Genomic DNA, 26090 nt, shown 5'->3' with positions numbered 1-26090 from the left:
GAATAGTCCCACTAGTGTTGTCAAAAGACCCGGTACTTCGGTACCAAGTCGGTACTAAAAAAAAATGAAAACGTCACGGTACTAGGTTTTTTTAAGTACAGGTGGTACCGAGTACCCGGACAATCCGGTTCTTGACGCGTACGGCCCTATGATTTCTGCGATGCAGAAAACGCGGACGGAATCTCGGAATCCAGTTATAAAAACGGAATTTACAGTTTAGCACGGAATGTCACGGAATTTGTCAAAGTTTGGATGAATTAATCAAAAGTAGGTCATTACACTTAAATCAAAATCGTGACATGGACTAGTATCTGTAAATATTAAGCCGCAAAAGTCGATTCAGATATGAATCCCCCATGTTCTGCGAGTCTCTGTGTGAATGGCAGAGACGCGTGTTTTTTTTTTTTTACTACACACACTGAAGCGCACGTGACGCTCGCGGTGATTTCAGCATCTGCCGTCTCAATGAGGACATAAATACATAAACAACATCTACATAACTGCTCTGAGAGTCACTTCACAAGCATTTTACCATTTCATTCGAGTAAAACCAGCATTCCAAGGTATTCACGGCAACCCGTCAAAATAAGCGTTTGTCTTAAAGACATTGTGCCAGAAATATATTACTATTATTTAGTCAAATGTATGTGATACTATTACTACTGTTGAAAAAAAATTATATTTATTTTTAAAGAAATAATCACACAATATTTCTTCCATATTTTAATTTTAATAGTAAATCCCCTTTATTTACCAAAAAAATTAAATGTGTTTAAATTTCATTCATTAAAAGACAAATTAAATTTGGGTGAAACTTTACTGTTTACTGTTTTTCATACTTTTATTACTTGCGGAAAAACTTTAAACACAATTTAAATAAGTATAAAGAATGGCATTGATTTTTGTACATTTTATTTTTGTTTGACTTTATTATTAAAAATAGTGTGTTTTTTAATTAGCATGTGGTACCGAAATTGGTACCGAGAACCGGGAGTTTTCACTGGTATCGGTACCTAATACTGAAATTTTGGTACCATGACAACACCAAGTCCCACCTTCTAAATGAAAGAGCTAAATTTCCCATAGAAATCTGACTAGACCAGCCAATGCACATGCGCAGTATAAGCATGTTATGACTCCGCATGCGCATTGGCTGGTCTAGCCTGAAAAATAAGCTTTTTAAACGCTATTTGAGCATAAGAAACAACATTCATGGGGCAATTAATTTCAGATTTTTGTTGCTGATCTGATGTAATTTAATTGTGAATTCAGCGAGCAGTTTTTGAGATTTCAAGATTCCCCCATTCATTAAGATAGGTCTTGTACGAGCTGCCCAGAGGTGTTGCAAATATGGCCGCCGAGTGAGTTTCATTAAACTCACAACCCCCTGCAGTTCCTTTACGAACCCTGTTTGGGAAACCTTGACGTAATATAATGTTTAATGCACTTCATGTTGTAAATTACAATGAATGGAACAAATTTTCTTAGACTTTGCATTTTTTACATCATTATGGTACAAGATAATGCTATTTAAATCAACGTGATAAACGAGTTAAATCAAAAGTAATCTAAAAAAGTAATCCAAAAGTAATTTGATTATATTACCTAAAATGTGTAATGTAACGGATTACGTTACTGACTACAATTTTTGTCATGTAATCTTAAATCAGTAACGGATTACAATTTGCAAGTAATCTACCCAGCTCTGTCTACAGGTGCCCTTTTATACTCTCAGCTGCACCAGAAGTATGTCGCAGGCTGTCACCGGCCAATGTCAAGTTCATTGTCGTGTTTCCGCATGCACTTCAGACACTGGTCATGCTGAGGGCGTTCCCCAAAGTGTCCTCTAGGGGACGCAGTGTCTCGCTCCCCTTCTCAGAGAACCATGGTTACATGCGTAACCTGAGATGTTACTTACATTATTTACATTATCAAATTATATTTGAATGGATTGTTATTGCTACTTCCATAGACATCAGTGTGTATTATACAAAATCTAAATGTATTGTTTTACTAGTACTTATGTACATTTAATGCGGCTGAAAACTGCATAGTGCTGAGTTCATCTGTTTCTGACTCAGCACCAGCCAAATCACGAAAGCACAGTTTGAATCTGTCAGTTATGTGACGTCACTGAACATTCTAAATCCCATATGTGGGACCGTACTCCCAGGGGCACAGAAATAATAATCCCACATGTGGGACTGTACAGCTCAAACTCTTATTCCTTCCTCTTTCGCCGCTTTTCGCACACATAAAAATTACAACTGCTAATGTGTGATTTATTTACTTGCACATGCTTTATTTACTTGCTTTACTTTATTAACTTTATTTTACTTGCGCATGCTGATGACGTTTTATTCTTGTATAGTAACGTACGTTGTAGAGTACAGGTCAATAGGTGCCATCATTGTACAGTCTACACACATGTCATAGCCAATGATCATGCAATGATCATATAGGATTGATAAAATTGTGCAGTGTGTATTGAGCTTTACAGACGTGAAAAAGTCTGGAGATGCCGTGGGAAGCGTCATGCTGCCTGCAACATCATCCAGCATGTCTGTTTTGGCAGTGGAATGCACTGTTTATGTACCTGCCTTCACCCTAAGCAAAAGCTCCACTGTTCACCACCAGTGAATTTCTCCCAGTTAATACCATGCAAAGCATGCTGGGAAATGCAATTTATGTCAACTTCAAAAATAATTTTTGAGTGCTTGATTGGTTTTGCCATACAATCTAATAGACTGCACATAGAAAATTACATTAATTAAAAGCAATCATATTTAGCAATCAGTTTAGAATAGAAACACAATTTTGTCATGTAATCATAAATATGATAAAAGAAATATATGTATGAAAAAATATATGAAAATATGTATATTTTCTTTAGATACAAGTCAAAATGTATTTATTACTTAATGTAGCCTACATCAATATATTATATTAGTAGAATTTTCACTTTATATACAGTTGGTCAATGTTTAGTTTACTTACTATAAAGACAACTTCTTTTTTTAAATATGCATAATGTTTGTTATGTACTATAAAAAAATAAGTTAACAATCGTCATAATAATTATTGATTAGACCAATACAAAAATTAAATTTAAATAAATGATACGGTTGTTTCACTTTTTGTCAGTGTATACATTAAATGTAAGATAGCAAATGTTTTGAATACAATCTTAACCTATCAGTTCATTTCAGAAGTTGCATTTTATAATGTTAAGTCAATAAAGAATACATGAGAAAGATCACAGTACCAATTGTTCCAGTAACTTGTCTGAGGTAACAAAATATGTTCTTTTTTTTTTTTTTTTTTTTAATTCTTCAGAAAATCTAGAAAGGTATCTTTAAAAATGCACGTACCTTTTTTAAAGATAATAATTCAGCTCCAGCTATTTTCTGTATTGCCGTTACAATACTTCTGAGCATAAACCTCCCCAACAACCTCTTCAAGCTACTAATAATTGCATTGTACAGGAGTGTGCAGACACCTTTCCTGTTTCCTCAGTGAGCTTCCTGGACATTCCTTTACTTTACACATTTTAACATAAAAAGGAGGAGGTCAGTCTGACAATAAAAGGCTGACCTAGTAGTTTAAAGGTTAACACAACACTTTAAAGCAGTTTGTGAGCTATTGTCACAAATCCGGTCTATGAACTTCCGTTCACTCACCACCAGAGGTCACCCACTCTCCATATTGACTCTCACACTACACAGCCTGTTACACTTACACTGGACTTCAGTTCCCACAATCCATTTCACTCTGATTAAGCACAGGGCTGCAGCCAATAACACTCTCTACATAAGCCATTGACTTGCTTTCTCTCACTGCAGATCCCACTGTGGCTACAACATATCAGAACTCAACTCCCCAGCCCATGTCATACCCCAACGGGAGTGCCAGGGAAAGATGCTGCTGGGCAACAGGGAACTTTTTATCGAACTTTTTTGAAATGCGTTTTTCTGGATTTTTTTGTTATTCTGTCTCACACTGTTAAAATAAACCTACCATTAAAATTATAGACTGACCATTTCTTTGTCAGTGGGCAAACGTACAAAATCAGCAGGGGATCAAATAATTTTTTTCCCAACTATGCATACCCATATAAACTAACTGGATGGAACCTTTGAAAGAGGACGCCACTTCATAACCCCAATGACATGTCCATGCTCACTCAGCCCAACAACTAATGTCGATAAAGGATGGATGAAGCAACTCATCTTATGATCCTGTAGCTGATAAAACTGCACATTTTAGAGTGGCCTTTTATTGTGGCCAGCCTAAGGCACACCTGTGCAATAATCATGCTGTCTAATCAGCATCTTGATATGCTACACCTGTGAGGTGGATGGAGTATCTCGGCAAAGGAGAAGTGCTCATTAACACAGATTTAGACAGATTTGTGAACAATATTTGAGAGAAATAGGCCTTTTGTATACATAGAAAAAGTCTTAGATCTTTGAGTTCAGCTCATGAAAAATGGGGGCAAAAACAAAAGTGTTGCGTTTATAATTTTGTTCAGTGTATTATAGTAAGGTAATTATTAAATCTTAAGCATTACAGTTTTTTTACAACCATTAGGACCAGACCCAGAATTCGCACCTTATATGTCTGATGAATGTTCATGCATAAGTTCATGCAGCAGCTCAGAATTTCTGTAAAAAATAAATAATAATTTTCAGATTACATATATATATAGTGTTCAGATTAAATTTTTTTATTTGTTTGCTCATAATAATCCCCACCAGAGTAAAATAAGTATGATTTTAAATCACATCATATGGCATATATACGCTTCAAAAGTTTTCATTCACCTGCTCTACTGCAGCAGACAGATTAATCCTCCATTCAAGAACAAAAGATGATGCACTTACATTTTATGGCTTTCTCTCAGTTCCTTCATTCTAGCAGCGGCCCGCCAGTGACAAAACCAACTCGGGCCAAAGGTAGATACACACAACTACACCGAGTGCGGACCTGCCGCACGCACAACAGCTTTCAGCCGAGATCGGCCCAGACAGAAAAAGCCCTCTATTAACCAGAAGTGTTTTGTAGAGTTGGCACGGCTCTGGCCCATTATCTTCTCACCGATTAGCCCGAGTGTGCTTGCTATCTGGGTTACCTCCAAGTGGGAGGGATTTATGCCGCAAGTAGGTTGGGACAGTGGGAGCGTAGGTTTAGGGTTGGGTTTGGTGTAGGGCATATTAACAAGGCCCAACCCATTTGGAGCTGACCTGCCCACTTTGACCCAACCGGTAATCCAGCGATTTGGTTAGACAAAAAACTACCCAACACTGAGAAAATAACCCAACAAAATGACCCAACATGCTCAACCCAGCGGTTGGGTTGAAAAAATAACCCAACATTTTTTAGAGTGTGCAATAATTAAATGTTAAATAACACAAATATCCTTTATGTATTTAATCCCATTTTATTAACCAATGTCTTTTGCTGCTGACCTTCAATGATCCAATTCAACCATACTAATATGCAAAAATTACTCAAGATAAACATTTATGCTCCTTTTTTTTATTGCTGAAGTGTGTTGAAATTATGTCTTCGACATTATATTGCAGCAGCGACGCGGGATAAAATTTCTGAATAAAACGCGGCAGCGGTCGGTAACTCTGGTGTAATTTGAACGGGAGCGGGCGGTCTAACAATATCCTGTTCCCGACTTCCTTTCAGAACAGCATATAGATTCTGCGCTTTATTCTTATTGACCACCAGTACAGCCTGCACTCAGGACTGTTGCATGCGCTACACACATGGACCGCTGCTTTTTGCGTCATGCACTTTATTTGCGGGGTCTGTGCACAGCATAACCCCAGATAGCAAGAACGTTTGGGCCAAATGTGGCTGATAGCAGTCACATTTGGCCTAGGTTGGCCATGGCTGAGCATATATGGGCCAAACTTTCCCCATATATGTTTTGCCATAGCTTTAGAATTGGAGGGAATTTTCTTTTGGATGTTTTGAGGTATATGGTCCAGATGACAGCACACAAATGATAGCCATATATGGCTTGGCTATGGCACACCATGGAATATGTTAACTTATGGTTAACATTTGGCTTTTATTTGGAAAAACTCTGCTATAGTCATGTGTGGCAGGTTAGTGGCAGTCCACATCTCAGCCCATTCAACAATGCTATTGGTTGCTTTGTGTCTTCCCTTATTCCTATTGGTGGATTACTGAAATTTTGAAAATGTATCCGTTATTTCCCACTCTGCATCCTCTTTCAACCGCCATTAAAAAAGAAGATCAACAACAGCCTTTGCCCAGACATATTATTCAGGTAAATGCAGTTTTGGTCTTTTAAATGTTTTCTAGGGGTGTAAAGGTACACTTATTCGTACAGAAAATTGTACCGAACAAATACAGTGTCATTTTAACCACTGCACATTAGGGTTGGGTACCGAAACCCGGTAACAATATGGCACCAGTACCTATGTAACCGGTATGTACTAGAACCGAATCAGAATGCAGATTTCGTTGCCTCATTTCGGTGCCATGCCTGAGCGATCGATTGTAATATTTGTCCTTTGTTTCTCCAAAACGAACGTAAGAAGCATCATCACCAGCACCTCATGTGAAAAATAATTTCCCGACTGAGAAAATGCACGTGAACTCAAGTCGGAAAGCTCTAATAATACAAGTCCAACAAATCTTTGTAGTAACGAGAGCGTGCTGTTTTCACATTCCGACTTAAAAGCACAACTCGGGAAATTACACTTGCTCTGACGGCAGCAGGTAACCTTCCATTAACTAGCTAAGCTAAACATTCTTAAATTAAAATGCCCAAAGCTAAAATTATCTTGTATTCATGTTTTTAAACCTGTTGTCCAACAAAAGAGAACATTATAACCTTTTTAGTCCACAACACAAGTTAAATGCTTCCTTTTGTGATCTGATGTAGCTTCTTGTCACAGAATGAGGCAGAAAATATGTTCCATAGGCTACTAATACATCGATTGGAAATGGATTATAAATATACTTAATTATTATGAAAATACCAGAGATGGCTTGAATAACACAGATAAATTATACATTGTCGTAGTCGAGTGTTTATTGTATTTGTTTTATCATTCAAAACGTTTATATCTTGTTTACATAGATAGCAATGCATTTGTCCATATTGGGGATTTCCTGGAGCTTCATGAGTTCTGCTACTTCTGTGACTGGATACGTGGATTTTTTGTGAGAGTGCGCCCTCTGGCATCCAGTATGAATGAAAAAGACATCATGTGTTTAGTGCTAATGGCCAATCCAATTATTAATTGGTCATTTTTATTTATTTTTTATTATTTTTAAGTATCGGTTCAGGCACCGGTACCATTTTAAAAGTATCGATTTGGCACCGGTATTGAAAAAAACCCAAACGATACCCAACCCTACTGCACGTGCGGAACTTAATCTGTTTCAGTTCATATCCGTGAATAAATCCTCACTATTATTAATAGGCTATACGTTACATCCTGTAATCGCAAGGTTTGTTTTGTTCTTTTCGATAAGAAACAAAGTCTCATTTTTAAAATTATGACTGTTTTATCAGGAAATTCAATCCATAAATGCCGTTTTGGCGCTCTTTGATGTGGAGTAACAGACCGCTGCATGCGGAAGCGCGGAGAGCGCATAAATGCGATCATCCCTTCCCTTTAATTATCTTTTCTACTAGTTACAACCGGTTATAACACGAAATAAACACACTCATGTCACTTAATCTCAATCAGTTTTGCAGCCGCAGAAAAATGCCAATAAAACAGCAATAGCTTTACCTCAGGCAAGTCATTCAGTGTCCACAGCTTGTTGCTAGAAAATTGCAATGTGCAAAAGTTTTTTGTTTTACTTTTTTTTTGTTTACTTTTTTTAAATTTATTTATTTATTTATTGTAGTTTGTCATTGTATCTAAAATATTTGAATTTAATGGATTGGGCTCTGTTGTTAATTGCAGCCTTTAATATTTTAGTAATGTGCTCTAATTGGGCTCTCTATAGAGTCTGGGAATGTGTCGTCACAGCGGCAATGCACTCTGGGAATTTAGGTCACGGGAGCTACAGCGGAGACTGAGTGGTAGTGAATGTAGACATTTTATATTATTTAATGTTCATATTATTCTGCTTAAGATCGCATTGCAGTGGTTAAGGCTTACTGTATCATCAATTGCCATATCCCTTTGCACGGCCGGTATGAAAAACTAGCTTTCTCCGCGTTAGAATGCCGAAAAAGCAGAGGTTTTACCTGCAGACATTGATGATAAGGGCTATGGCAAAGTTGAATCATATAAACATTAAATGTGTCTACATTCACTACGGAACTTGGATGAAAATTAAACTGAAACTCGGTATGGTAAACATCTCAAATAAAATGTGGCTTTATAATTCATCTCTGTAGATTTAATATATTATAGATACAGTGATTTGCATTGGTGTGATAAGCCCTCACCCCACAAATAGAAGGAAATCATATATGGAAATGTTATTTGCGGCAGCTTAAAGGTCCCATGGCATGAAAATTTAACATTAATATGAGTTCCCCTAGCCTGCCTATGGTCGCCCAGTGGCTAGAAATGGCGATAGGTGTAAACCGAGCCCTGGGTATCCTGCTTCGCCTTTGAGAAAATGAAAGCTCAGATGGCCCAATCTGGAATCTTCCCTTTATGTCGTTATACGGGGAAAGGTTACCTCCCCTTTCTCTGCTTTGCCCGCCCATGAGAAAATGAGCTACTACCTTGCGAGGCAAGCGCAATATTTTTTTTTTCCTCAAGAGACATCATGGCTTGCAAACGAGCGAAGCATGATAGTTGCTCAGTGTTTGGATGTACAAATGAACACCAAAGTATTTTTTTAGTTCCTTCATCCGACTCCATGGCTAGCATTAGCTACATGATAATAACTGTAACAGCATACATAAACAAACCAACTAAAGTACCGTATCCAGACACAATATTTTAAACTAACCATTCGGAGACGTCCTGCTGTAGCTGCTGAGTTGCAACTTCTTCATCCAGTGCTTCTCCATCCGGATCAGATTCTGGGTCAAACTGAAAAGCTTGAATGACTGCGTGTCTATGAGCCATTGCGATACATCCACTGTCAACATTAGCAGATGGTAGGCAAGCTGGTTAAGGCCACACACCCACCCTCCTCCTTGCCCCACCTCTCTCGTCCTTAAAGCTACAGACACAGGAATGGCACTTCCTAAGGATAGGTCATTGTGGGACTGGCTCATAGTGGCTGAAATTCTGCACCAAGGCTGAATTTCGGGAAACAGACTTCAGATACAGTATTAGGGACCACTTAGGCCTATATAAAAGCATCCAAAAAGCAGCATGTCATGGGACCTTTAATAACCGGATTAAGTTTCGTTCATTCATTTATTTGATCACTCGCATTATTGTTCGGCATGGCTAGTAGGATCTTGTTTCGTCAGCATATGTTTGAAAATCTTAAGACATGTTATATTAGGAACTGTATTTAACGAAAATAAAGGCATTTATTTATCAAGAAATAAAGAAAAATGTCAAAGAAATGTCAAAGAAATAAAAAACGAAAATGAAACGAAACTAACAGCAGTTATTGAAAACCAAACTGAAGTAAAGTAATAATTATCAAAAATAAATAATCGCTTTCAATTATATACATATTTGACTGGCTTTTAGAGTTGTATGTGGGACAATAGGCTATTGCCATATCGAAATCTAAAATTTGAGCTTTTATACTGTAGCTACCAATCCTTCTAGACCTCAAAATGCGTTTTAAATGTCAGAATCAGAAAAAGCTTTATTGTCAAGTGTGTTTACACGCACAAAAACACAAGAAATTCGTCTTGGTGACAGGAGCATCCAGTGGAGAAAGTACAGAGAGAGTGTAGTCATGCATATAATTTAAGGTAATAGAGTGAAATATAAGGCTAATAATAAACAGAATAGACAATGCATTAAAAAACAATAACTATGGTAATAAAAATATAGATAAAATAGAATTATGAATGTGCAAATGTTTTAGGTTATGTACAACATAGGCCTATAGAGAAAATAGAAAGAATTATGAATGTGCTATTTTACAGATGAAAAGTTTTGAGAAGTTATGTACAGATGGACAGTCCTGAGATGTTAGGCTATGTATTGTTCAGGTGGAATATAGCCTGAGAGAAAAAGCCGTTCTTATGCTGTTCAGTAATGATTTATCTGTGTCCGAATGCAAGAACAGACACAATGTTTTAGTATTGAAGGCCAAAATAGATCTCAATTAGGCTAATTCATGCACATGCATGCTCTTGTTTTCTTCTGTGTAAGATGGCAGAAGTGATGCAACAGGAAACTGTAACTATAGTTTCTCGTGCGCACGCGATAGTTTTTTTTTTTTTTTTGCCAATGTCCCTTTAGGGGCTCCGTACTGGACACCCCCACGGACCCGGTTAAAAATTGCATCATAAAGTTATTGTAAAAAAGTCATAAAACAGTCTACCCCAATCAGCACACAAGCAATCTCCTATAAATAACCAAGTACGTCCTACCTTCATTATCTCGACTTTCAGCATCCCTCCACCACCCCGACTCCACACCTTTAGCCCGTTCTACCTCGCACAGGGAGAAGCACTGGGGGGGTGGGGGGGAGCACTTTTGAGGCCGGGTCGAGCGCCGAACTCGGAGCCCTCTCCCTGGACAGCAAGCCAAATATGCTTAACTTTACTCAGTTGATTATACGTAAGTGCGAACTCGTGAACTGCATTCAAATCGTTTAATGCACAGCTAGCCGTTGATTATCCCGTTTATGCCATGGTCATTTGCCAGCATTCACATTAAAGATGTTAATAATATTTGCTCTACAATATTTGACCGGAATGATAAAAATGACGGTTATTTTCATCTGTATTACTATTCAACCATAACTGTATGTTACTATGTTTACCAATGTTTATAGGAAGCGCATTAATATAGAACGCGATTGAACTACCTGTGCAGTTAAACAAATTTAATCAACACCTGCCAGCCAATCAGAATCGAGTATTCAGACAGACCATGGCATAAGTAAGGGATAATCAACGGCTAGCTGTGCATTAAACGATTTGAATGCAAGACGTGGAGGTGAAGAACCTCCGCGTGGTTGCCTCCGCAAAGTGCATTCAAATAGTTTAATGCACAGCTAGCCGTTGATTATCCCATTTATGCCATGATCATTTCCTAGCATTCACATATTAAAGATGTTAACAATATTTGTGCTGCAATATTTGACCGGAACAATAAAAATGTCGGTTATTTTCGTCTGTATTACTATTCAACTGTAACTGTATGTTACTATGGTTACCAATGTTTATAGGAAGCGCATTAATATAGAACGTGATTAAACTGACCTGGAACTACCTGTGCAGTTCAACGAATTTAATCAACACCTGCCGGCCAATCAGAATTGAGTATTCAGACAGACCATGGCATAAGACTGTATAACAATTCTGTATAACACATCTGAATGGATCAAGCGACTTGCACTGTTTAGCTCTTATAAATCGTGGCAGAACCATGGTGCTTTGACGCGTGGCTGGCAGATGCATTGGGGAGCGCTGCTTCCTGCTTTTGGAGTATTTGAAATGCGGTTTCGCATGTAATTTAAAAACAGCACCTAATATCGGGGAGGTCTCCTTCATTTCGGCATTCGGCCCACTATTTGAATGGAATGACCCGGTGTTCCCGATCGCCAGTAGGCGATCGCGGGCCCCCCAGACCTCCGGCCCTATGCACTCTGTCACCCTTTTCCCCCCACTAGCGACGCCCCTGGTCATATATCAAATGAAAGCTCTCAGTCCACACAATGTGATTATGTAATGTTTATTTCTTTGATCTAACACATTACAGAGAATAATTATCAAAAGAATCACGACGATGGAAATGATTTCTGTAAACAAACAAACATTTATGTCACATTCCTGCTCCGATTCCTACTTCCGTGTGCAAAATGTGGCCAGAAACTTTATATCAGCTTTTAGATTAGGTTATTATCTTTAAAATGAGACTATGCTTACTTTGCTATGAGATTGCACGGCCAAACTACACCCTAATATGTCTCAGAAGTGCCGATCAATACTTGCATGGAGTTGAATGGTGCGTTTTCGACTAGTTTTGCCTTAACCCGATTGTGCGGTGGGCGAGTACGTCATCACGTAATGCGTCCTATGTCTGAAAAGCCCCCAATCAGATTTGTCCAAAGAGACATCGATCAAACTCCTAGACCAATCTGATGCTATGGGCGAATTCCAAATGGAAGTGAGCAACCCTATGCCCTACTCCCTTCGAAGGGCAGAGCCCTAGAAATCATATTTCTATCACTGACAAAAAATATTTTGTATCATATTAAAATAAAGACAAATTTAATAAGCCTATTCTACTTACATTTGTATGTGAAGTTGAAATCAACCCCAACTTTGCTTTAAAATGCATCGCTAGAGCTCCTAACTGAAGATCACATTATCACAAACGGAAATCACTTCCGTGAAGTGACCATCGCATGTTCCCTTCACTAACGGACTTCTGGAAGGGCCCTTCGTGAAGGGATTCAGTTGCTCACTTTTGTTTGGAACATCCCTACAAATGGCGTCCCCTTCCTGAAATGCCCTTGAAGGGCACAAAAAAGCCATTTGGAATTCGCCCAGTAATGCCCTACACCAGAGGTCCCCAACCACCGGGTCGCAACCCACTACTGGGCCATGGAAGAATTGCTACCGGGTCGCAAGAACGTTCTGGGAAAATGTGTATAGATATGATCATATGACACTGTTATTTATTGCGCGTTAATGATTGTTCTAATTATTCTGTATTTTCGTTGTATGCGATTGATATGCAGTAGCAATTTAACAATTTCATGTTAAATTAGTATATGATAGATTGCTCTGATCTGTCAGTCTATATCAGGGATTAAACAGAGCGCAGTTGAAAAAGATTGGAGACCCCTGCCCTACACCCTTAAAAGAACTCACTTCAAGGGGCTTTGCCCTTCGAAGGGAGTAGGGCATAAAGGTGCTCACTTCTGTTTGGAATTCGCCCTATGCCTTTCCAAACACGAGGGAAGAGGGCGCACTGAGCGCGAAATAAACAACGCCCCCTAGCGGCTAGCAGCTAGCTCAATGCTGAGTTGGGATTCTTTGGATTGTGAACAAATGCAATAATAATTATGAATTATTCCACCCATGTGTTAAAATTTATGGATTACATAATGAAAGAGTTTTTGTTTTCGATTTGAATTATTTCCTTTTAAAGTAGTAATTTAAAGCTTTCTATAGATATATTTATCATATTTGTGACTCAATTCGTTGAGTTTCAGTTCATCATTGTGAAGTGCTCCTATTAAAGACGAGACGGCAAGCTCATCCTCTGTTTTCCTATTTATTTTATAAAAGCACAACGTTTTGTTGATATTGTGAATGCACACAAATGAAAGTAGACCCTTTACAGTTCAGAATAATGTTACTCTTACCTTTATGAGCAAAAATTACGGCGTATTTTAAGTTGTTTCCACTATCAATAAAAAATGCAAGTGACCGCTCTGGCGCCTCCATGTCCTGCAAAGTGCGCTTCAGCTTCCACTCTTCACACAAACGATTAGATATACACCTAGCGCACATTTATATAGTTCAAACATTTAAACTAACATTGTGATATGCTTGAACTGTTTATATCTATAGATTTTATTTTAGGCAAGTCATGATGATTTGAGAAGGCTAAATTGATCAAACATAGGCTCTGATCAGCTCACTGTCTGCTGCTGGCCGCTTGGTCGTTACTTAAAAAAACAAAAAACAAACTTACATTTAACAAACAAAAGTGCTCCAAACGTTTTTATAAATTAACATGTTCCAACTCGTCCATGTGGCCTAAATACAACGATATTTTAAAAAAAAATGTAAAAAAAATTCCAGCAAAACATTCAAACTTTGTATGATGCAGTATTATGTTTTATTTTTCATTTTGGTTGTATTTTTTTTTTTTTTTGGATGTATTAGAAGAAAGTGTAATGAAACCAAAAATAAACATATGAAAAAACGACATTATTATTTTTTTTTTTATAGCTAAATTAATGCCTTGTTCATTTTTCCTTTAATTATCCGAAGGACTTAGTGGCCAATAAAAAGAAACAGGATAAAATTACTTTATTTTTAACAATTAACAAAAATAAATAAATAAATAAATAAATCCAGCCATAATTTCATGTTTCATTGACAAAACAAATAAATAAAGGAGCCGTTTCTGCTGGACGTTCTTCCGCCATCTTTGGCCAGTGCTGACGCTAAAAAGAGGATTATGGGAAAACCAGAACTCATTAATATTCATTAACTCATTACCATAGCTATTCTTACAAGTAAAAATGGCATTTCTAGATATCTGTAAAAGTATTTTTACTAGTTGCAAGGGCAATTTCAGATATCAACTGGCTTTGTTGACATCAATAATTAATTTGTTACTAGTAAAAATGTCTATTCTTGATATCAAGAATTTAATTCTTGATATCAAGAATTTAATTCTTGATATCAACAATTTAATTCTTGATATCAACAGCTGAATTGTCACTAGTGACAATGTTCATTTTTGATATCTGAAAATGTATTTCTGATATCAACAATTGGGAAGATATCAACAATTTAATTCTTGATATCAGAAATTAACATTGTCACTAGTGACAATTAAATTGTTGATATCAAGAATTAAATTGTTGATATCAAGAATAGACATTTTTACTAGTAAGAATTGTATTTCTGATATGTGAAATTGGAATTTCAACTAGTAAGAAATTAATTCTTGATATCAACAATTGATTTTGAATGGCAGCCTATGGTGACATTTAACTAGTGAAAATACAATTGTTGATATCAAGAATTCATTTCCTGCGAATTAATAAAAGTCAATACGGCTTGCCTATTGCCATTACCATGATATAAATTCTTGATATCAAGAATAATATTTTTTACTAGTAGAAATTTAATTGCTGATATCAAGAATTAACATTGTTACTAATGGAAATGCAATTGCTGATATCAAAAATAGCCATTGTTACTAGTGGAAATCTAATTCCTGATATCAAGAATTAGCATTTTAACTAGTTTGTTGATATCATTTTAACTAGTTTGCTGAATTGTTGATATCAAGAAGTCATATCCTGAGAATGAATAAAAAATTAACAGCACATTTTCATTTTGGGGTGAACTATCCCTTTAAGGTGTGTCACAGGTGTACAGTAAAACAAAATTAATATATAAAATTGTTCACATAACATAAAAATAACATCAAACAATGCAAGGTTTTTCCTCCCACGAAATTCAAATAAGGTCGATGGCACGAATAGTTTGTAGAAATATGTTTTATGTGTTTTTTGGGGGGTTTTTTCAGGAAGAACAGTCAAAATCGCGATCAGCCTGCGTGTGCTGTCACGCACAGTGTTCAAACACAAACATTACACTCTCACTATTGTGTCTGGTAGGGTTTGGTGGGAAAAAATATATATTTAATGAAAATCCTTACCTTGGCCGTTCGTTGGTCTGGACGGCGCGCGTTCATGACTCTTCGCAGACTCGCAGTTCACTCGGAATTGACCATATGCACAGAGCGCTATTTAGAACTTCCGGATAAAGACAAGCCAGCTCGTAATCTTCCGGTGAAGCTCATTTTATGTGTTATATATAGACGGTTTCAAAGGCAACAACATAAACAAACGTTACTGCACATGCGCGCTTTTGTGGCCCAAACTTAACTTCCGGTAGACATCCAAATACAATCAGTAACAACAGCTAAGTCCCTCTTGATAACAAACAAAATATGTTTGCTGCGTAAATCGACGGACTGAGATTCAGCGATAACTACTTGGACGGACTTATTAAAAATGCAAATTCATTCTCTGACAGCAGGAGGCGCTTTAAAGCGGGAGAACTAGAGGTTTCCCCGGTAACGGCTGTCGGGCTGTACACAAGCAGTGCTGAGTTTACGCTGCTTAATCAGGCATATAACATGCAAGATGAAATGAAAATGACATCGAACATTTTCTAAAGACAGTGTTCCTTCAGAAATACAGTGATATAAAAACACCTGCGCCTCGTTTGATTTTTAAACGTGCGTTATGTGCTCATGTTTATTCAACGAAGCCTTTTGGAAAATCGGTCAGTTTTGATATTGTGGCGGGTCGCCACAAATAAACAAATGTATGGGAAACACATCCCACAGCACAACAACCTGAGCCCAACTTCATTACTCATCACTTTAACTGTGTTTATAGCCGGCGCCACTAACAAGACCGATAAACAAACAGACCGGAAGTTAACTTAGGTCCAGGCGCGTGCGTCTGATGAAACTATAGAGACTCTCACAGAAACATCTCCTGCCTCATTCTTATCAGAAACTGAGAAACAAAATAATAACAACATTGTAAATAATGATTGTGGAATTAACATACAGTTTCATGTTATTAAAGAACATATAATTTTATATGCAGAGTCCAGGAAAGTACCCACGTCAGTATAACTGTGCATTTAAATGCTGACAAATAAACACTATCATACCTGTTTAGGCAGTTAGGTTAATCTCTTAAACGATGTAATGGTATTCTCGATTAATCAATATCTTACCTTCAAAGCCATGAACACATTTTTAAAATCTTATAAAATTTTAAGCCATGGTTTCTCATTTCTGTGTGGTAAAATTCCCATTATTAAAGGTTCAGTTTTCATTCATGAAGACAACATGAAGAAATATGCTAAAAACGTGTCTCGGCGAAAAATAGACTTTTTAAGATTATAAATTACCGTTATAACCAAGAGATGGCAGTATAGGATCACATTGGCTGCAGCTGCCATTTCAACAGTTTTTCACGTCTTTTGATTTTTATAAAATAAATATTATAACAAATACTTCGCACTGAAGTATAAAGTAGGCTATAGCAAGTGCAGGAAGTCACAAATTCACAGTCAAATAGGCTACAAATTAAATAAGTTGGTATAACAAATAAATAATGCATTCAGTATTTTGAAATGTTTAGATTTAATTTAAATATAGGCCCCAGATAGCAAACTGACATAGAATCAACGTCGATTTTTGGTTGTAACGGTCAGTATCGATCGTCAATCAAATTTCGATGTTGAATCAACGTTCATTATTTGGTCGGTACATCAGAACATTATTACGTCGAAAATGAAACATCGATTCAACGTCGAAACCACGTTGGCTTATCAACCGACACAGCCGACGCATATCTGATCGAAATCATAACTGATACAGGCTGAAAATTGGTCAGAGGAATCGGAGATCTGCGCCTGCACTCTCACAGAGTGGAACAGGCCTGTAACTGTACCCGGGCAACTAAATAGTTTTATTCGTTATTTTATATTTATCCGTCTGTCTCTAAATATTAGCGGAAGATGAAAGCTTTAAAAACAATGAATGACAAAACATTTTAACTCGAGCTTTGTCGAATGTTTTGTTATTTTTTTCTGCAGATATTTTTTACACCGCTGGCATGTATAGGATAGGCATTATCATTTTAAAACTCAAATAGCTTCAGTTTTAAGTTATAACTGCATCTGTCTCGGGTGTAGACTGGTGAATTATGTTAATAAACCTATGTGTTCTAGTAGGTCTACTGGCCCATATTCAGATGTTTGTGTGGAGTGTGGAATGCAGGACGGGGCGGTCGCGAGATCACTTGCATTTTTTTTTTCTTCCTAATAATGAAACGACATCAGTTCGAAACTCATAATAGGCCCAACTCATATTAATAAATAATTAAAATTACTACTTTTTTCCCGACACATTCATAATCATTTGGCGACTTTTTCCTGTGCTTTGTGGCAAACTTTATGCGTGTGCTTGAGCGCGGAATTAAGGCTCACTGTGGATTATAAACTTTGGATAAACATGCGATTAGGCCTAGTTGGCTTAAATGAACGACTAGTTAAATTGTTGGGGGCAGCTCTATTAAATAGCTACCCGTCTCCGCTCTTAGAACTGTCAAGTCCATAACGGAGAGATCACGTTGACTAAGCTACATTGATTTTCCCTCTGAAACACACACACACACGCAAAAAAATAAAAAATAAATAAATAAAAAAATAAAAAAATGTATGAATAGACCTTTCTACATCCGGCAGATATTGCTGCTTATGGCTTGTGCATTGTAAATCGTACAAAATAGCCTATGTTATCTCCCCCAAAACTCGTATATAAATAAATAATATAAAACACGTTCATAGACTGATTCTTTTTTGAAGTCTAGACTCTATTTTAGGGAATTTAGAAAAATATAAAGAGATGGTTCAACACGGGTCTAATAGCCTATTTATATGAGAATTTATGTTTTGGCTGCGAATGTCACGTCAATAAAGCTGGAATTGATCTAATGTGATGCTGGTCTTTGAAATACAGGTACTTCCTTTTTTTGTCCAAAGTTGTGATGCTAGTTTTTGAAACACTGTTTTTTTGTTTGTTTTTGTTTTGTTGTTTTTTTTGCAATTTCAAAACTGTTTTTGTGAACGTTCATAAAATATTGCTTCACATTTTCATTCATTTACTGTTTTTTTTTTTTTGTTATTTATTTATTATAAAGAATCTAGTTAGGTGTGTTGATCTGGCCCTCTTAACTGACCAAGTTTCTCTTGGACCCTTAAAGAAATTAATTGCCCACCCCTGGTCTACATGCAAGCAGGCTTTCTAATAAAATAAGGTGGTTGAGTGTTCATTAAAAATAAATATATATATATATATATATATATATATATATATATATATTATATATATATAAAAGTACTGCTTTATCCGACAATAACGTGCAGGGTGTCATAGAACTACATTTAAATAAATTAAATGTATGATTTAATAATAATTTAATTAGATTTAAGTTATTTATTTATGCAATGTTCTAATTTTATATGATTATTTATGTAAATTCTGCGTGACTGTGACGTGTTTTAATGCGTGCGTGCTGAACGTTCGAGCCGCGTTGGTTCAAACACTGGAGCAGAGGGAGTTGCCATGGAAACGGAGCGGCAACACAACAACTGACAAGCAGGAAGCTCCGTTTCTCGCTGCTGTTTTTACTGTTTTCGGTAAGTTTAGTTCCTAAAATCTCACAAATATTAAATACAGTTATTCCTGACGCCTCTCTTGCTTGTATTTGACTATAATTTACTTAATACCTCTTTGTGTGTATTTGATTGTAAATGTAAATGTTATATGGTTTGTGCTAATCATGTAACGTTATTTGTAACTGTTTACAAGCTGTATTGTATAAATAATAAAGAAATTATGACTGAATGTGATGTGTTTAGTATATTATTAATAAATTATTACATAATACAGGCTAATTTATCTATGAAGTATGTGAGATTTCTAAAAGGAGCAGAAAACGTTTATTGTATAAGGTCGGTTTACCAACTGAAATCAACATCGTTTCAACGTTAGTGAAGCAAACCAATTAGATCGATTTTATGTTGAATACCTGTTGATTCTATGACGTCGTTTCAACCAACCGAAAATCAACGTCGATTCAACGTTAGGTAAGTCAACCAATTGCGTCGATTTTCCGTTAGATTTGAATGGAGCGCCTGACGTCGGATCAACATTACCCCGATGAGCAAACTGATGCCGGATCGACGTCGGAGATCAACGTCGTTTCGACGCCGCGAGAAACATCGATTCTACGTTGATTCGATGTCAGTTTGCTATCTGGGGCTACATCGTTTAAGTTTTATCCAACACAGACCTGTAGTTTTGTTAGTCTGAATTTAGTCTGAATCACTTAATGCACAGCTTTATTTTGACATCAGCTCGTCAGGTGATTCATTCCGTTGCCGCTGTCAATCATAGCAATGACTCGAGGCATGATTTAACGGATTTCCTCGCGTAAATTTAACATTCTCATTTTGTCATTCCTGAAGTGGAATATGTGGAAGTTTGGTCATCATAGACAAACAAAACTTTTCTCCTAAATGTGAATGGATTATGTAGAGAAACGAGTGAAGGACGCTCTTCTTACTGCACAGTACACTTGACCGGAAATGACTGAGCTGGCTTATCTACAACCAGGAAGTAACGGTACATAGTTGTAACGGAAGATGAATAGTGATATACAAGCTAAATGAAATCACTACTTCTTTTCTCTGAGGTGAATCCGTTAGCGAGGTAAAGTAAATTTTAGGTTTGATATTCGCTGGATATTCGCCTAGGCTGCTTTAGGGACCGTCTGCAAATTTACCTCTCAGTAAAAAACGAAGTCCAATAATTAATACAAATTATGTTTACAAAGCCATAGTAAATGACTTGTGGGCAAATTGACTGAAAATATTTAGCCAATATGTCGCCTTAGACAATACCTCCCCTAATCTATGTATAAATATTTTTTTGGGGGGGGGGAAATACAGTAATTCATCAAGATTGAGTTTTTCATGTTCCAAAGGTTGTAGTATATTTGAAGTTACAAGACTGACTTACTACAGGTGAAACTTTGCCGATATCTCCCTTACTGTACATAGAGTACATAATTATGTTTAGAAAACAATTACTTTAATTCACCAAAAAGGTTTTTTTTTTTTATGTTCCAAAGGTTGTAGTACGTTTGTAGTTACAAGACTGACTTACTACAGGTGACAGTTTGCCAACATCTCCCTTACTGTACATACAGTACATAATTATGCTTAGAAAACAATTACTTTAATTTACCAAATTGTTTTTTTTTTCATGTTCCAAAGGTTGTAGTACATTTGTAGTTACAAGACTGACATACTACACGTGAAATTTTGCCAATATCACCCTTACTGTACATACAGTACATAATTATTCTTAGAATACAATTACTGTAATTCACCAAAAGGGTTTTTTTCATGTTCCAAAGGTTGATTTACATTCCTAGTGGCCAGACTGACTTACTACAGGTGAAATTTTGCCAATATCTCTTATTAGTGTATGTACAGTACACAACTATTTCCTTAAAAAAAATTACTATAATTCACTAAAAGTGTTTTTCATGTTCCAAAGGTTGTAGCATGTTTGTAGTTACAAGACTGACTTACTACAGGTGAAATTTTGCCAATATCACCCTTACTGTACATACAGTACATAATTATTCTTAGAAAACAATTGCTGTAATTCATCAAAAGGGTTTTTTCATGTTCCAAAGGTTGTAGTACATTCCTAGTGGCCAGACTGACTTACTATAGGTGAAATTTTGCCAATATCTCTATTACTGTATGTACAGTACACAACTGTTTTCTTTTAAAAATTACTATAATTCACCAAAAGGGTTTTTTCATGTTCCAAAGGCTGTAGTATGTTTGTAGTTACAAGACTGACTTACTACACGTGAAAGTTTGCCAATATGTTCCTTACTGTACATACAGTACATAATTAATCTTGGGGGAAAATTACTGTAATTCACCAAAATGTTTTTTTGTTTTTTTTTGTTACAAAGGTTGCAGTACGTTTGTAGTTATAAGACTGACTTACTACATGTGAAATTTTGCCAATATCTTCCTTACTGTACATACAGTACATAATTAATCTTGGAAAGAAATTACTGTAATTCACCAAAAGGGTTTTTTTTATGTTACAAAGATTGTAGTACATTCCTAGTGGACAGACTGACTTACTACATGTGATATTTTGCCAATATCATCCTTACTGTACGTACAGTACACAATTATTTTCTTTAAAAAATTACTATAATTCATCAAAAGGGTTTTTTCATATTCCAAAGGTTGTAGTACGTTTGTAGTTACAAGACTGACTTACTACAGGTGAAACTCTGCCAATATCACCCTTACTGTACATAATCTTAGAAATGTTTTTGAAATTTTGACAGTAACACCCTTACTGTATGTACATCACACAAATATTTTCATTAAAAACTAATTCACCAAAAGTTTTTTTTTTTCATGTTCTAAAGTTTATAGTACGCTCCTAGTGGCCTTGGATTCTACAACAGATTGTTTATATTTATATTCATATTTATGTATGTATGTATATATGTACACTGAACAAAATTATAAACGCAACACTTTTGTTTTAGCCCCCATTTTTCATGAGCTGAACTCAAAGATCTAAGACTTTTTCTATGTTCACAAAAGGCTTATTTCTCTCAAATATTGTTCACAAATCTGTCTAAATCTGTGTTAGTGAGCACTTCTCCTTTGCCGAGATAATACATCTACCTCACAGGTGTGGCATATCAAGATGCTGATTAGACAGCATGATTATTGCACAGGTCTGCCTTAGGCTGGCCACAATAAAAGGCATGGCTGAACAGATATGGGCCATATTGTTACCATATATGTTTTGCCATAAGTTTAGAATTTGCGGGATAACAACAAACACATAAGAACCGAGTATAGACGGTTTCAACGGCAACAACATAAACAAACGTTACTGCGCATGTGCGCTTTTGTGGCCCTAACTTAACTTCCGGTAGACATCCAAATACAATCAGTAACAACAGCTAAGTCCCTCTAGAGTAGATTATGATTTGATAACAAGCAAAATATGTTTGCTGCGTAAATCAGACGGACTGAGATGCAGTGATAACTACTTGGATGGACTTATTAAAAATGCAAATTCATTCTCTGCCAGTAGGAGGTGCTTTAAAGCGGGAGAACTAGAGGTTTCCCCGGAAACGGCTGTTGGGCTGTGCACAAGCAGTGCTGAGCTTACAAACGCTGCTTAATCAGGCATATACCATGCAAGATGAAATGAAAATGACATCGAACATTTTCTAAAGACAGCTATGACAGCCACAATCTCATCCATATTGCTATAAAATATAGCATTCTGTGTAGAATTTAAATAGGTCCGATACGTGTTGTGGTCTGCGCCGACTCGCGCATGTGATCCGCTCCGTGCTATATCGTGTCTCTGGACCTGAGCAGAGTGTGTGTGTGGTGCGTGCGTGACACAGCGCAAAACCAGACTTCTTTTTTCCCTCAATAGAAAGCCTATTGGGCAGCTGCCCGGTTCGCCCATGCCAAAAACCGCCACTGGCCAGTAGCATTCGTTTATCACAGCTTGACCTAAAGCCGTCCAGATCCGTTGAGCACCGTAAAGCCACATTTGACAGGGTATGACAGCCACAATCTCATCCATATTGCTATAAAATATAGCATTCTGTGTAGAATTTAAATAGGTCCGATATGTTTTGTGGTCTGCGCGACTCGCGCATGTGATCCGCTCCATGCTATATCGTGTCTCTGGACCTGAGCAGAGTGTGTGTGTGTGTGGTGCATGCGTGACACAGTGCGAAACCAGACTTATTTTTTCCCCTCAATGGAAAGCCTATTTAGGAACTTGGTTCCTCCAGAGGGGGGCCACGAAGAGGAGAGAGCATTTTATTTCTCTGATTTGCCTGATAACCTGGGGTAGCAGGGCGATCGAAGGGAATGCATACAGACGGGTGTTCTGAACCGTCTGGGGATGTAGTCTCCATTCCCCCAGAGCTACATTGTCTCTTGACAACATATGCGCTCCTTGGTTCAGTCTGCCCGGCACATGAACCGCTCGTAGTGAGAGGAATTCTTTCTGTGCCCACAGTAGGAGATGTCGAGTCATCATGTGAAGGGGACATGACCTGAGGCCGCCTTGGTTGTTGATGTAGGCCACCACCGCTGTGTTGCCTAACCGGACTAGGACGTGATGTCCCTTTAAGGCTGGCAGGAAGGTCTTCAGGGCCAGACAAACAGCCATCATTTCGAGGCCGTTGAAATGCAGGCGTCACTCGTGGGTCGTCCAGGAGCCGTACGCCGGTTTGCCCTCGCGCAGAGCTGGAAGCGACTGTCGTGACCACCTTCCTCTTGGAGGTCGTCCCCAGCTGAACGCCTGACTGAAACAGGCGAGAAGTTGTCCAAGGGGCCACAGCTTTAAGGCAGTGGCAGGTTACCTTGACATGACAGGCACCAGGCGTGGGACGGAACGCGGGCTTTTAGCCAATATTGGAGCATATGTAGCAGGTCCAGAGGAATGACTGAGGAGGCAGCGGCCATGAGGCCGAGCATCCTCTGAAATGCTTTGAGGGGACGCGAGGTCCCCAGCTTGAAGGATGCCGCTGCTCGCTGGATAGTCAGGGAGCGTTCCGGCGTAACCCAAGCCCGCATTTGCACAGAGTCTATGACTGTTTCCAGAATGGATGCTCGTTGTCTGGGAAACAGAAAACTCTTGGATGGGTTGATTTTCAACCCTAAGCGCTCTAGGTGGTTGAACAACAACGACCTGTGAGCGATCAATTGCCATTCTGAGTCGGCTAGCATTAGCCAGTTGTCGATGTAGTTCAATAGGGGAAAGGGAAAGGGGAAAGAGTCCAAAGAAGTCCACGCATTTCGTAAAAGTGCGGGGGGCCAGGGACAGTCCAAACAAAAGGACTGTGTACTGATAGGCCATTCCCTCGAACGCGAATCTCAAGAACATTCGGTGACAGGGCGCTATTTGGATGTGAAAGTAAGCATCTTTCAGATCCACAGATAGGAACCAGTCCTCGGGCCGAATTTGCGCGAGGATCTGATTCAGTGTTAACATCCTGAACGGCCGTCGCATGAGGGCTTGATTCAGAAGTCTGAGAGCCGGAAAGCCCACCATCTTTTTTGGGAACGAGGAAGTAGCGGCTGTAAAAGCCTGACTCGCTGTCCGCTAAGGGGACTGCTTCCACGACACCCTTTGCAAACAGTGTGTGCACTTTGGCTCGGAGAACGTGGGATTCATTGTCCTGCACGAAGATCTGCACCACGCCTCTGAATGGAGGCGGCCTGCGAGCGAACTGGAGCGAGTAACCTCGTTCTATGGTTTTTAGAACCCAACTTGACACTCCTGGGATGGCTTCCCAAGCCGGCAGCCACGAGGCGAGAGGTTCTATTTTTATCAATGATGTATCGACGCCTGCAGGGGGAGAAATGACATTTGTGAACATCTTCGTCAAGGGCAACTCGCCGTGCGGGGAGATAGCCATCATGAGTGTTTTTGCCTTTAGTAATGAGTGCTCTCTGCCCGAAGGGGGAGAGCAGACATGTACGAGAGGCTTTACTGATGACAGTTCACCACCAACAGGGGGAGAACTGACATGTGTGAGTGTAGGGAGAGGAAATTTGCTCTTTATTGTATGTGGGTCCACTATCACAGCGGTAGTTTGGGGCACACACTGAAACGACAGGACGTGCCCTGTTAAAACACATTCGAAGGCATTCGAAGGGGTGGGGAATAACTGCGAGCTGTCTTTAGGGGATTCCGGCGTCCGCAAGAATTATCCCTCTCCTTTTCCTCTCCACACACAGATCAGGATGGCTTCTGAGGCCCAGGATCCAGCGTTACGCAAGGGCATGGGCCCTGACGCTTGGGGAAGGGGTACCTCTTTCCCGACCTGGGGCGCTGCTGAAGCCCCGGCTCCGGCTTACGTTGAGAGCTGAGTCTGCGCTGGTTTAGCAGGCTGCTGAGTGGACGCTGGCTTGGGGTGGCTTGAAACAGTTGCCAGACTGGAGCGCTTAGGCAGGAAGTGACGTCTTCTGTGCCTCGGAGAAGCGCTCCGTAAAGCCGTCCACAGCTGGACCGAAGAGTCCTTTGGGCGAAACTGGGGAATCGAGGAAGGTCATTTTCTCAACGTCCCTGATGTCCGTTAGGTTCAGCCACAGGTGGCGCTCCAGCACCACCAGGTTGGCCATGGCCTTACCCACCGCCTGCGTCGTTGCCTTGGTAGCGCGCAGAGCCAAATACGTGGCCGTTCGGAGCTCCGAGAATGATGGGGGAGCTTGGAATACCCCTTTTCCTCAGCGCCGTCAACAGTGGTTGCAGTACAGGGGTTCACACACGCCAAGTAAGGAGCTCACCAGGTTTTAGTGAGCTCCTCGTGGACCTCTGGCATGAACAGAGCAGGTCGCTGTCATGAGGAAGGCCCTGCATGAGCTACACTCACGAAGCGGCATTTGAAACAACGCACTTGGAAATGCTAGGGCTGCCAGGGCTGGATTCAATGGCGGGAGCGGTGAAGAGCAGCGTAGAGCAGGTAAGCTTCTTTTTTCTTCGTCTTCTTGCAGAGTCAAAGAAAAGATGGTCTCGTCGCTGAAGGAGAAGATTCTGATGAAATGG

At 38.7% G+C, this 26090-nt stretch overlaps 1 protein-coding gene across 6 annotated transcripts in view; it reads right to left on the bottom strand.

The window, feature by feature from the left end:
- The window catches only part of LOC131542279 (uncharacterized), an 87486-nt gene extending 71265 nt beyond the window's left edge, over window positions 1-16221 (bottom strand). For 5 of the 6 annotated variants that reach the window (XM_058778800.1, XM_058778796.1, XM_058778798.1 and 2 more), the window contains exon 1: window positions 8971-9382. Coding sequence is in view for 1 of the 6 variants with exons in the window: in XM_058778803.1 (XP_058634786.1) it covers window positions 8971-9241 (271 nt within the window). In the remaining 5 variants the exon portion in view is untranslated. Of the gene's footprint in view, window positions 1-8970; window positions 9383-15518 lie in introns of those variants that run through there. The other variant, XM_058778797.1, reaches the window with a different exon arrangement.
- Between the last annotated feature and the right edge of the window lie 9869 nt (window positions 16222-26090).

The sequence above is a fragment of the Onychostoma macrolepis genome, chromosome 06 (genome assembly GCF_012432095.1).
Source record: "Onychostoma macrolepis isolate SWU-2019 chromosome 06, ASM1243209v1, whole genome shotgun sequence".
Classification (NCBI taxonomy): Eukaryota; Metazoa; Chordata; class Actinopteri; order Cypriniformes; family Cyprinidae; genus Onychostoma; species Onychostoma macrolepis.
Note: the sequence above shows the minus strand (reverse complement) of the source record. Positions and strands in the feature narration are given on the sequence as shown.